The 12,537-nt window shown below is 40.0% G+C and overlaps 1 protein-coding gene across 1 annotated transcript in view; it reads left to right on the top strand.

Moving 5' to 3' along the window:
* Window positions 1–12,537, top strand: part of LOC109990782 (potassium/sodium hyperpolarization-activated cyclic nucleotide-gated channel 1) — an 81,202-nt gene that overhangs the window by 53,355 nt on the left and 15,310 nt on the right. The window contains exons 5-6 of the mRNA XM_020643002.2: window positions 523–669; window positions 6,172–6,412. Of these exons, the coding sequence (XP_020498658.2) occupies window positions 523–669; window positions 6,172–6,412 (388 nt within the window). The remainder of the gene's footprint in view (window positions 1–522; window positions 670–6,171; window positions 6,413–12,537) is intronic.

Genomic DNA, 12,537 nt, shown 5'->3' with positions numbered 1-12,537 from the left:
ATTCAGTAAGTGAGGAAGAGAGAAAGTGAAACTCTGGCATCATCTCCGATCACCCTAAAAACATTACTGTACCCATGTGCTGGAATAAGAGGTATCACAATAAAATATTCAGGTGAAACCACGCAAATAATTATCACTTCATCAAGCTCTAAAATCTCTCCAGGATATCAAGTAAACGTGCTAGTTCACATCAGATCATAGCTCACTTTCCTATTAGGATGAAGCTTCCTGCATGGGCGAGATAATCAGAACTGCTACCTTGGTCTGACATAGCCGCGGGCTTGTACTCATTCGTTCACCACCTGCCTCGCTTGTTCTGTCTCTGCCTCCACACACAGAACCGGGACGTGGCACTGTGACTATGTGAGAGCACCGATTGTCCTCAGTACAGAAACATGAGGACAGATTATGTGAAGGCTGCATTTTCCAGGAGCTATGCTGTAGATTCATGTGTACTAACCCTTTATGTACGCTTGTTGTATGCTCGCTTGAACTGAAATCTTTCTGTTTCTGTGTTTCCAGTACAAACAAGTGGAGCAATACATGTCCTTCCACAAGCTTCCAGCAGACATGAGGCAGAAAATCCACGACTACTATGAACATCGCTACCAAGGCAAGATCTTTGACGAGGACAACATCCTGAGTGAACTCAATGACCCGCTAAAGGAGGTGAGACAGCTTCTCTATAAAACTGAATTCCGGCACTGGTTCTTTCACTTGGTGACATTTATAAATCTCTTTGAGGTTTTTTCCATTTGAAGGCTGAGGTTGTATTTTTAGAACAGATGATAAAAAAATAAAAAAAACACCTAAAATCTGAAAAAAAAGTAGTGTAGGGGGGTTTAAATTTGAGGATAGACTCTCTCTTAGATAGAGAAAAAAACATGCCAGCTCCTATTATAAGGTCAGGGAGAAAAACAATGAATATTGAGTGTCCTTTACATCTAGACTGAATCCTGACTGATATAAAAATAGAAAAAGGAAAAAAAATACTGCACAAAAAAATGACCAGCTTGTGATGAACAACCAGAACTGAAGCGATGTCTTTTGTCTTTACATTATTTAGAATTCTGATGCTTTACAAAAACCACTCAACTCAACTGGGAAACCCAAAGTGCTTCACATTGAACAGTCAGCAAATGAGAACTAAAACCACAACAAAATATAGTTGAGCAAGACCATAAATAATAAAGGTAAAAACGAATGTGTTAGAAAAGGATCAGTAGAAAAATAGACTAGTTATTAAAATCAACACAACGAAAAAAGGAAACTACAGTAAAAAATAAATTATACATTAAAACTTAGGGTTAAAATGTTATATCTGGGGCACCGGATAGCAAAGTGGTTATGTCCTGCACCCCATGTTCAGAGTCTATAGTCCTCATCGCAGCGGCTGTGGGTTCAAATCCTACCACAGCCCTTTGCTGCATGTCATACCCGACTCTCTTCTCCCAACGTTTCCTGTCTCTCTTCAGCTTCCTGTCCAATAAAGCCTAACATGGCCCGAAAAATATCTTTAAAAAAACAACAAGTTATTTTATTCCTCTTTGAATACAGGCAGAGTTTGCCTTTTTGATGTCAAGATGTAGTGGTTTCCTCAGTTTACGGGAATTAAAAGTAAAAAGGGCATGCCCCGGGAAATTTATCAGAAAGATTATCAACATTTTTTTGAAAGAGCCAATGCAGTACAGGACCTTAGTGATCTAGCTGGAACAGTAAATAAAATCAGATGTGCTGAGGAACAAGGTTGTTTAAAACTCAATAAACACATAAAATAACTTTAAGATTAATTGTGGTTATGTGATCCATTTTCTCACTTACTGTACATCATTTGCTAAAAGAGGACTAAGAGGTAATTTGTATGTTTTTTGTGGAGTCAGTAACAATTTTGAGTTCTTGGCTGACCTCCTCTATCAGCAGATTACACGGGTAATTATGCATAGGTACATGGGAGACAGGAGGAGTAAAATTCAGAATGAGTTTGGGATTCGTGACCATCCCTCATGTAGCCCCATTAAGTCACCTTGCAGAGTGGAACAGTCGCTGCAAGATCCCAGACACTCTCAGGGAGGTGCAGGGATTTAAAGGTACGGCTTCCTACACTGAAAAAATCCTGCAGGCTTAGTTGCCAGTGCAGAGCAAGCGAAGTTAAAAAAAATCTGCATAGCGACAGTGTCACATACAGAGGGCTGTATGCCCGCGGGACTGACTGGTAAAAACAAAGTGAGTCTCGACAGAGCAAAAAACAGGGCACGGAAAAGTAGCTTAGGTTGCTGCTTTACTGAATAACTGTTCTCAAGAAATGTCAGGTATGTGTAACTTCAGCAGTCTGTTCCTCCAAGAGACGGCTGATTCAGAACCTATTGTGACTCCTTTTCTACATACTATACCCCTGTTAAGTGTTGTTTCTATCAAATCCCAGAGACTTGAAATGACTTTAATGCTTAAATAATGCTACAATTCAAAAAAGCAGTTCCCCGTTCTGTTCTAAATGAGGTCCCTGTGGATCTGATACTTTTCCTGCATGTTTACCAGCTACACTGCTGTGTCTCACTGTTGGCTCAGGGTTTTTGCACAGGAAGATATGAAAAATCTGAACACAGTTTGTACTGCCAACAGAGCATCTTTTGGCTGGTTTTATAGTCTTATTGATTGGGGAACTGCTATACTGTGATAGTTACCAGATGAGATGCATTGGAGTGTTTTTTCTAGCCATGCATCATAGAATTATGTCTTTGAGTATTGATCCAGTAATATATCCATCATCTTTCTGTTGGCAGTATGTGTTATCATCCAATTTGGTAATAACCTAAGAATAAAGTAATACAGTTATGGAGGAAATACAAGAAATCTTTAACTTTTTAGAAGGAAGTTTATTTAACAATGTACCAACATTACAGGTAAAATACAAATTCACATTTATTGGTCACATACACGATTCTAAATAGTACAATGAGTAGAGTAAAGCTTTAGGTACCTGTCCAGTCAAGGTTTTGAACACATTATATACATAAAATACATTTAAAATAGAAAAACAAGTGTAGAAAAATAAAAAGTGAGAAAGATTAAACTATAAATATAACAAATAGAGTGCAAAAACAAGTTTATATTACAGTTTGAGACATATGGGAAAGACTACCGACGTGTTGTGCAAAATACAGCACAGAAGTCGGCAATTGGTGCATTTCAATTGTGCCAGTGCAACCTGAAGGGGGGGGGGGTCGGGGAATGGGGGGTTGAAAATGTGTTTTATGCAGCATCAATACCGTTTCAGATATGTAAAGGTGTTAGAAAATGTTTGACTACAGCCAAGAAGACACTGCCTGACCTCCAGACGTTGTCATTAGCCGATTTTAACTTCAATCATTTTCTATTTTTCACCTACAAACCTGCACCCCTCTTTCTTGTTCTTAGAACATCATTTTTAGAGAGACAAAGACAAATGCCAACCCTCATGAATATGCCAATGCCACCTCTCTGGATGACCTTGCTTTTGCCATTTGAATCATTTTAGACTAAAAGCAACTGTCACACTTTACAACCAGGAATAAATTAAAGCTGACTTAATTAGATAGCTCATGATTTGTCAGCCTGGCACAGCTAATGGCACCCTCTCTGTTATGTGAGGTTCAGCCTCTTTGACCTCTTGTAAAGAGTCCATAAGTTTTGTTTGGAGAGCTACAAAAAGCAGAGGGCTTTTGCTTTTTTTTTTTGCATCCCTGCAGGCTGTGTACTAGTCCCTTACCATTTAGCTCCAAGAATCAATAATTCTCTTCAAGCCAGCCAATTCCTGTTTGACAGACTGGGACAGTATCAGAGGCTTAGTGCCACTAAGTGTTGAAAGTGTTTTTCTGCACCATTTTTGGGGTACTGACTTAACGGTCAATGTGGGATCAGAATCAGCTCCTCTCAGCAGCACTCAGCCTGGTTTTGGTCTGAAGAAGGGCTGTGAAATCAGTCCAAGTATACTTCAGATGATTTTGGCAAGTCGTCTATGAGTCTGTGAACCAGGTGTGCCCGATTCAGGCGGCTGTTGGCTCAGGCAATTATGAGTATAACAACTGTGCTTCAGTGGATGGAACAGCTCTGGGGTTTGGTGTAGGGGTTGGGAAGGTTAAAGGTAATGAAGCTTACAGCAAAGTCCTCAGTTAATCATCCTTCTGTGCAGCCATGGTGAATGGTAGAATACATTTCAAATTGGATCTGCTGAGACATGAGATGTAGTTTTACCTTTCAGGTGATTTTTCTTTATTTTAGTTTGTCACTGGGTCTACAAATTCTTCCAAATAAGCCTCTGTTGGTTTGTTTTGGCCATGGAAGTCAATATACAGTGAATTCAAACTTGCTGTGGCAGGTAATCCATCAACTTTAACTGTTTTGATTTAGTACCGCCATTGTGGATAAAACACTTTAGAAGTATGCTTGGTGTTGCTTTAAAGGGCGCTTTTATCAACAAAAACTTATTATAATGGATTTCATTTTTCACCATAATGGAGATTTTTACAGCTCCTGAATTCTACGGCTCCTAACAGAGAAAAATAATGAATTATTTGAGAAATTCTGATTTTCAGGGATATTCCGTCTTTGTGGAAGTAGTATGTCTTGAGTAGAGAAATAAAACAAGAAACTGACTGCAAGTCGGATCTCCTCTGACAGTCCGGGGACTCTGACAGCAAAAGCCCTGGCACCTTTTGGTTTTCAGCCTGGACCTTGAAACAGCAAGTAAAGCACTACCAGACGACCCCAGAATGCACCCTGGCTCATGAAATGCTCAGAAATGTAGGGAGGAGCCAGCCCATGTTGGGCCTCAAATGGAATAAGATCATTTTAAAATCAATCCTAAAATCAGCAGGCGGTCAGTGTAGGAATGCTGAGAGGGGGATGATGTGGGCACATTTGTTAGTTCTGGTTTAAAGCAAGCTGCAGCATCTTGAACTGTCTGAAGTCGGTGGATTAACTTTTGACTGGTTTCAAGCGAGTTGCAGTAGTCGAGGCAAGTGGAAATAAAAGCGAGGATGAGTTTCTCCAGATCTTTGGCTGACTTCTGATCTATTCAGAACAGGACTGTAAAACCTTCTTCACCTAATGCTTAAACCAAAGCCCTAAACAAAGATCACACCAAGGTTTTCAGCTAAGGCTTAACATAATATGTTAGCTCTCCAAGGTGATCAATGATTTGATTTCCTTTTGACGGGTGACTGATGACAATAACCTCAGATTTTGTGTCATTACGTTGTTGAAAGTTGACATTCATGATTTTTTCGCTGCAAGACACTTAAGGAGGACAGTAGCTATATTTAACTGGTCAACAGGTGTAATGAGGAGATAAAGTTGTGGCAATCTAAAATGAAAATTGACATTATGTTAGCATATTGTACCTAGAATAAATACATAGCGTTCTCTAAAATGTATAGCTAGAATCTAATGGGCGAGCGATGTGACATAACTGCCAAGCTGTTTGGCTGCCCCCCTTTCTTTCCTCTTTTTCGTCTTTATTCCCTGCCATATGACAAATCTTTAAATAGGCATAGCCAAAGATTGTTTCCCCACGAGGCCTCCTGGCTGGGCATGAAAACTGCTTACTCTCTAATTCATTAGTTCTGGTGCATGATTGAGGTCAAAGCCCCGTGGCATTAGCTGACACCGGCATCTGAGACCAGTGTGCTAACATTTCTAGCTAGGAAGCGTCCCCGAGATTGGTTATCTTTCTGTTAATGTCCTGTTGTCACTGGAGGAGAGTTATCCGTCACAGGGGGGTCAACAACACACCACAGCGAGATGCCAAATGCCCCGGCGCTCCATCTGCACAGCAACAGAGATGTATGGGTAAACAGACAACACGCTCCTAATCTCCTGCTGGGTCTGAGGGGACAGGATGAGAGCCGAGACGTGGCCTGCAGCCGGCACCACAGGGCAAACTCATCAGGATGTGGCACCCGTGCCAAAAAGTTTCTTCTCAGGGGCGATGGGAAGTGCTTTAGAAGTATTAGGGATAAAGAAGCAATATGCATCCAATTCATTTATACCCAGAGATAAAAGCAGCAGACATTAAGGATTTGTGGTGTTTTATGTCTGACTACAGAAAAAAAGCTATTTTTTCTAGTCTGAAATGCATATTGCTGAATTATTTGTGCCATCTTTTTGACCAAATCTTCCCTTTTTCTTCTGCAGGAAATTGTCAACTTTAATTGCCGTAAGCTCGTGGCCACCATGCCTCTGTTCGCCAACGCAGACCCCAACTTCGTGACGGGGATGCTGAGCAAGTTGAAGTTCGAGGTCTTTCAACCAAACGACTACATTATCAGAGAAGGCACGGTCGGGAAGAAGATGTACTTCATTCAACATGGTGTTGCGAGTGTCATCACAAAGTTCAACAAGGAGATGAAACTGACGGATGGATCCTACTTTGGAGGTATGAACAAAAATGTGAAGATCGGAGAAGTAGATTTATCTCAAAGGTTGTATTTGCGTTGCATATAGAAGATAATGGCAAATCTTGTATAAAGCCATTTTTCTAAAACGTTGTTTGCTAAGAGCTTTCCTTAAAACTGCAATGAAGGAAAATGAATGATGGCTAAATTTAAAAGACTGAAAGTTAAGGAAACTAAAGGAAGATTTACATCATAGTCAGTTTGTAAATGTGTTTTTAGAGGGGATTTAATTTCCTCGTGTTCAATGTTAGCACGTATTTGCAAATGTGAATTATACATGTTGGTGCCGACTTGCATTTACACCACCCTAACAGACACACATGCTTCCCTGCAGTGTGCTCACATGATTATGTATCGAGACGTGATTTTAGCCCCAGGTCATGTGTTTGATGCTCTTTGAAGTTAACTTATTGTGGATGAAGATTTTCATTAACCAGTGTTGGACGTTAGTCAGTTTCCGCAGTTATATAACCTCTCATCTGGCTGTTGGAGTAGGCCAAGGCGTGGATCAGGCATCCCTTAGGACACACAGAGGTTCCTCCCCCACCCTCACACTCTGATACACATGCATGAACTCTTCTCCCCTCCATACGTTCCTGCTGCTGCCTATACTTGGCGCTGACAAAGAGCAGCATGTCATTCTTTCCCTGCAAAAATCAGAAGCTGTTTCCTCACTCTGTTCTCTGCTCTTTCATTTTCTGTCTTCCCCCCCCTCTCTGTTTTTTTTCTCTCAGCACAAGTCCCATTACCTCTCCAAAACATTACAGACAGCATTAATGATTTAAAAGTCAAATGTAATTTCAGTGAAAGTTGTTTACCCAGACATGACATAGTCTGTCTGCAGATTTTGTCAATGTGAAAGCAAAGCAAAGTTTCCTATTCTAGAGGTTCTTGCATATTTTATCTCACGAGTTCATCCCCACTATGGAAGCAGGCTGAGTCTAAGAATACCTTCGCTTTGGTGTCTCTGCTGCATGCAGTGCTCGTCTCACAGGCGAGCTGAGTAAGGCAGGGAATGAAAAAGAAAGTGTTTGATTTTCTTCTTCTTGTTCAAAACACAGAACTGCTGTCAAAGTTTCGGGTTTAAAAAATGGGATTGCCGGAAGACGAGGGCATTTGAAATTCTGCATGGAGTGGACATGTCATATAGGAAGATATGTGCCAACAATTAATCCCGTGGGACTGCAGCTCGAGAGACGTTATGCCACAGAGCCATTGTGGCGCAGAACAAGTCGACCGTGTTGAGGAAACTAAAGCAGAAATGTCAGGATAAAACCTTGGGCAAATAAGGCTCTGATAAATGCATCATAATGGCAGTGGATGTGGTTGCGTTTATCAGGGAGTTTGAATGCTTTTGTTTCCAGTTAGAGGACAGTTAAATTAATGGTAGCTGACACTTCTGAGTTTTGGACTCTTCTGAGAAAAAGACTTAGCATTGAAGAGGACTAAAACATAACATTTTGTACATTTCCCCTGGTTTGATTAACAATTCATAGCATACTTTAATTTGCAGTATTGCAGCCAACTACTCTCTTTTTTTTTGTTTTAAGTCACATAACTGTTATTGTTATTTAACAAGATTCATTATTTTCAGTGAATGTGATGGAGTTGGCTTGCAATTTTAGGGGATTAAAAACAAGAAATTACCCAGTATTGCGTGTGCCTAGAACTTCTATTTTTTGTTGTCATGGTATTTGAACAGGTATGGATATCGTTTGACTTAGTAGTGTCATATCTCAGTTTTATAATCCTGGTATTGTGACAACTCAAGTCTCTGTTGGGGCATTTAAATAGCCAGATTTTTTATTCAGTAGTTTTGGGAGACCAGAAAAGTGAGTTTACAGAATGAAGGTTGGTCTTGTGTTATTCAGGTGGATAAAAAATAATCAAGAAATGATGTGTCTGCTTAAATGGATATTAAATAAGTACAAATATTGCCAAATCAACTAAAAAGGAAAATATGTCAACGTTAGGTTGTTTTAGTGCTGCTTCCAAGTTCCAAAATTAAATAAGTCATAACAGCTTTTTATTGCGGTTTATTTTCTTGAGATATAACTGTCAGAACAGGGTGAGAAATGCTCACACAACTTGTTTTATCTGTTCTAAACAACAGTGTCCAAAGTCCTGTACCTGTACTAACAGCAGTCTAAACAAACTGCTCCCCTGAAAGCTCACCCCTGGAGGGAGAAATTCATAAATCTTGGAAATGTGTTCAGGCAGTTAGCTTATTGTGAAAGCTTTATTTTAGCTTTGAATAAAACATTTTGAGGCTTATGTTGTAACTAAAGCATTATTTATTCCTTTTGAAGTTTGCTGTCTGGTGTGGGATCTCTTCATGTACAGAGATTCCAAATTATAGCTCTGTCCATTTTGAGTCAGCAGAATACAATAGGAGTCTAAAAGTCCAATTAGTAAGGCAAGAAGCTGAAGGAGCATCTCAAATCTGATCAACAAAAGAGAAACCAACAAACACATTACGCATTAGATGTTCTAATTTAATCAAACATTTAATCTTTTAATTAAAAGACGTGTTCTATCTGTCCAAATAATAAGGGTGCACTTCTCATTTTACCCTGTTCTGTTGGTGACCGGCCACCTGCTGTTGTCTTCGGCCCAGCTGGTATTTCCCCCCGTTTGTTGGCATTAGCCCTGGGTTGGGAGCAGCTGTTTGTGCCATGCACCTCACTCTTCTCCCCTTTTCTCCGATGATTCACACTCGCCTTACAACCAGGCCAATACGTGGCCAGAATACGAAATCAGAGAGACAGAAACAGGAAGGGAGAGCAGGTAACAAAACCCGAGCCAGGCCACACAAAACTATTAGCATAGTAATGAGTAGGACATCTATGAGGACAGTGGGTCAAAAAGCACCTCCATCCACGGTCAACACTACGCCTGCATGCTAAAAAGATATCATAGTAATCACTCCTGGGCCACTGTGGATGGGATTACATATCGCTCTGCAGTGAAGTCACTTTGAGAATAAGAGACTAATAGAGTGTAATGCTAGGACAATGACAGCCAGTGGATGAAAATCCCTATTGGGCTTGAAAGTCTGAGTCATGCGGGACTTCCTCTCCTCAGTCCCAGCCGTGAGGGGAGAAGGGCAACAAAGGCGGGGTTGGTTGCCATGAGAGTATGTGACACATGAAGCGATGGCAAATTATCAGCAATGCTCCCAGGGTCAGCGGTGACGCTCTGTGGCGAGGCAACTGACATGTGTCAAACGGTATTATGGGGTGTGTTAACAGATCCTTGCCTTACACACACACACACACACACACACACACACACACACACACACACACACACACACATGCACACACTCTTTGGAGTACAGATGTGCACATGTTTCTTTTAGATGACAGAGCAAAGAGGTTTAAAATGATGTGCTGCTAGTCTGCATTTGACACCTGCCGGTCACAGCAGAGGGTAAAGTCGGCGCTTAAATTGTGCCTGAAGCATTTCGGCTGCAAAAATCAGTGGAGCATTATGGGAAGTGAAAAGAGAACCAGAGATGTAAATTACTTAGAGAGTCCAATCTTGATTATAAGAGTCTGATTTTGTTTGACCATCACCTTATATATAGACGTTTAGCCCAACATACTGTCTGTACTGCATCTAATGTTCAAAACACAGAGCCCCAAAACACAGACTCTCCTGCTCTTTGTCATCTCTCTGTCAGCTCATTGTCAGCGTGATCCTTTCATGTTCCCAAACAATCACTCACCACTGGAGTTCACTGTAGCCTGTCAGAGTGAATTAGCACAGTTTGAAAGTGCTTTTCCAACAGAGGAAAGCAAAACCAGAGAAAAAAAAAAAAAGTTTTATATCCGACTGTTGCTTGAGCCATTAATCTGCTTCTGGTAATATTCAGATTCTCTGTAATCAGCAAAGACGCCTTCGATTTGATTCCTGATATTGTAATGTCTGGGTTGCATTCACGAGTGGGAAGCTGGCAAGACTTTTTTATTCTTTTTGTTATATCAGTTAAACCCACTGGTAGGTCAGGGTTGCCTTGGCAAATCTTGTAAAAACACGTTCTTGAAATCTTTTATTTGTTTTTTACATTCAGCAAACAGATTTTCAAATATCTAACATTTTGGATAAATATGTTTATTTTCCGACTTATTGACGATTGTTTAGAGGTCTGTCTCCACTTTGAAGGCTAAATTTACAACTGAAAAGAAGATGGTTAGCTCAGCTTGGCTTAAAGACTGGTACGCAGCTCTAATCAATGTAGATAAACATCTGCTAACAGCATTTGTGAATCCAGTAATTGTTTTTAAGGTAACATATGCAGGACTGTATTGCAAGGTAACCATTAGAACCAGACACTTCTGAAGTTGGTAGAGACCAAAAACAAAGCAAAAAAAAAGGGACTTAGAATTGGCCTATCACAGAGTAGCTGAAAAGAAACATACCACTAAAGGAATCATATTGCATCTGCTTCATTGGATTTGTAAATAAGTTCCTTTACAAATACATTCACCTCATCCATTAAAAGGAGGCATTTGTGCTGCCCCTAAGTGACAAATTGCAGGATTGTGAGTTGGAGCAGAGCTGCAACTAACAACAATTCGTATTAGCTTAACAAGCTTTTGTTTCATCGTATTCGAGAATACAGTAAATGCCGACCTAAACTAATGTTTCCTATTGTTTGTCTAGTCTGAACAAGGGTGACTAAAGTGCTCGACTGACAGGAGTCTGAACAAACTGCTCCCCTGAAACCTTACCTCAGGAGGCCTTATTTGTGTATCCAGGAAATGACTTTAGTCAGCTAGACAGGAAGTGCTCCTCAGGGACTTCTGTATGATCTCTTTCAGCTTTGCATGAAACCTTTTGAAGGTTGTTCTGTTATTGTAATAAAGTTATTACAATACAGAGAAGGCAGGGCAATGGCAAATAGTCTTAGATTTATGTAAAAATAATTTAAAAAACAGATGTGACATATTTTAATTAGCCATCTTTGAAAAACTGCCCAGAGGAGAGCTCTTTTCCAGCTGTTTCTCGTCTCTATGCTACACTAAGCAAAAATGTCAACAACTTCCATCAAATACGGAGCTTCAACAAGGCAGTTTAGCTTAGCATAAAGATACAAAGCCGGAGATAACATCGAGGCTGATACGATCCAAAGAAGCCATTTAATTACCTTGAAGTACGTCTAATGCTTACTTACTCTGTACCAGAGTGTAAAGACATTTACACCTTTAGCAATGGCCAGGCTAGGTGTTTTTTTTCTTACTGTTACAAATCTTTATACTAAGCTAATAAGCTGATGTCTCTACCTTATTACTTAATGTTCAGGTATTCAAGTGTTCTAAAAAAAAATACTTCACAAGGAAGAAAAAAATACATATTTTAAAAACTGAGAATTATTCATTTGAAAAGTTTATTTTACAGTTGGAACTTTATAGAAATGCTAATACATGATTTCTGACTGTACATAGATGTTGGAACAACGTTTCTATTGGTGAAAGGTACTTTGTTACATTAATGGATTGTACTTTTCCATTTGTATTAGAGATTTGTCTACGGTATGAAATATAATGAAAGCATGTGGTGCTTCATCATGAAGAACTTCATTTGAACTAGTTGTTAGGTACCTGTGTGCAGCATTATTCCAGGCAAGTTTGTGGACTCACCATCAAGTTTCTTATTTGACTCTTGTTTCTCCCACTTTTAGAATTTGCAGTCAACAGAGACAGGCTTTTCTTTCTCTTTCTCTTCTTGTGTACATGATGAAAAAGGATACCACTTATGGAGACGAAAAGGGAGCATTTCCATTATTGCAGCACTGACACCTTGTTCACACCCACAGCTTGAGGGTGTTGCTCTCACACCTTGCACACTCTGTGCACTCTTTTCATGACAGCTCATGGCATGACCGAGAAAGATCACACCATGACAAGTTAACATTTAACAATTCAATAAAGGTGGAAGTTGTAGATGTACAGTAGATCGGATGGACGTACACAATGTGTATGGAGTTTGGGAGACGTGGAACAAGAATGGAAAGAAACAAAGGGCACAGGATGGGATAAATAAAGAGAAGGGAAGAGGCAGGATGTGATATGAATGAGTGTATAGGTACGGTGGATTGTGC

Source organism: Labrus bergylta, chromosome 17 (assembly GCF_963930695.1).
Source record: "Labrus bergylta chromosome 17, fLabBer1.1, whole genome shotgun sequence".
NCBI lineage: Eukaryota > Metazoa > Chordata > Actinopteri > Labriformes > Labridae > Labrus > Labrus bergylta.
Note: the sequence above shows the minus strand (reverse complement) of the source record. Positions and strands in the feature narration are given on the sequence as shown.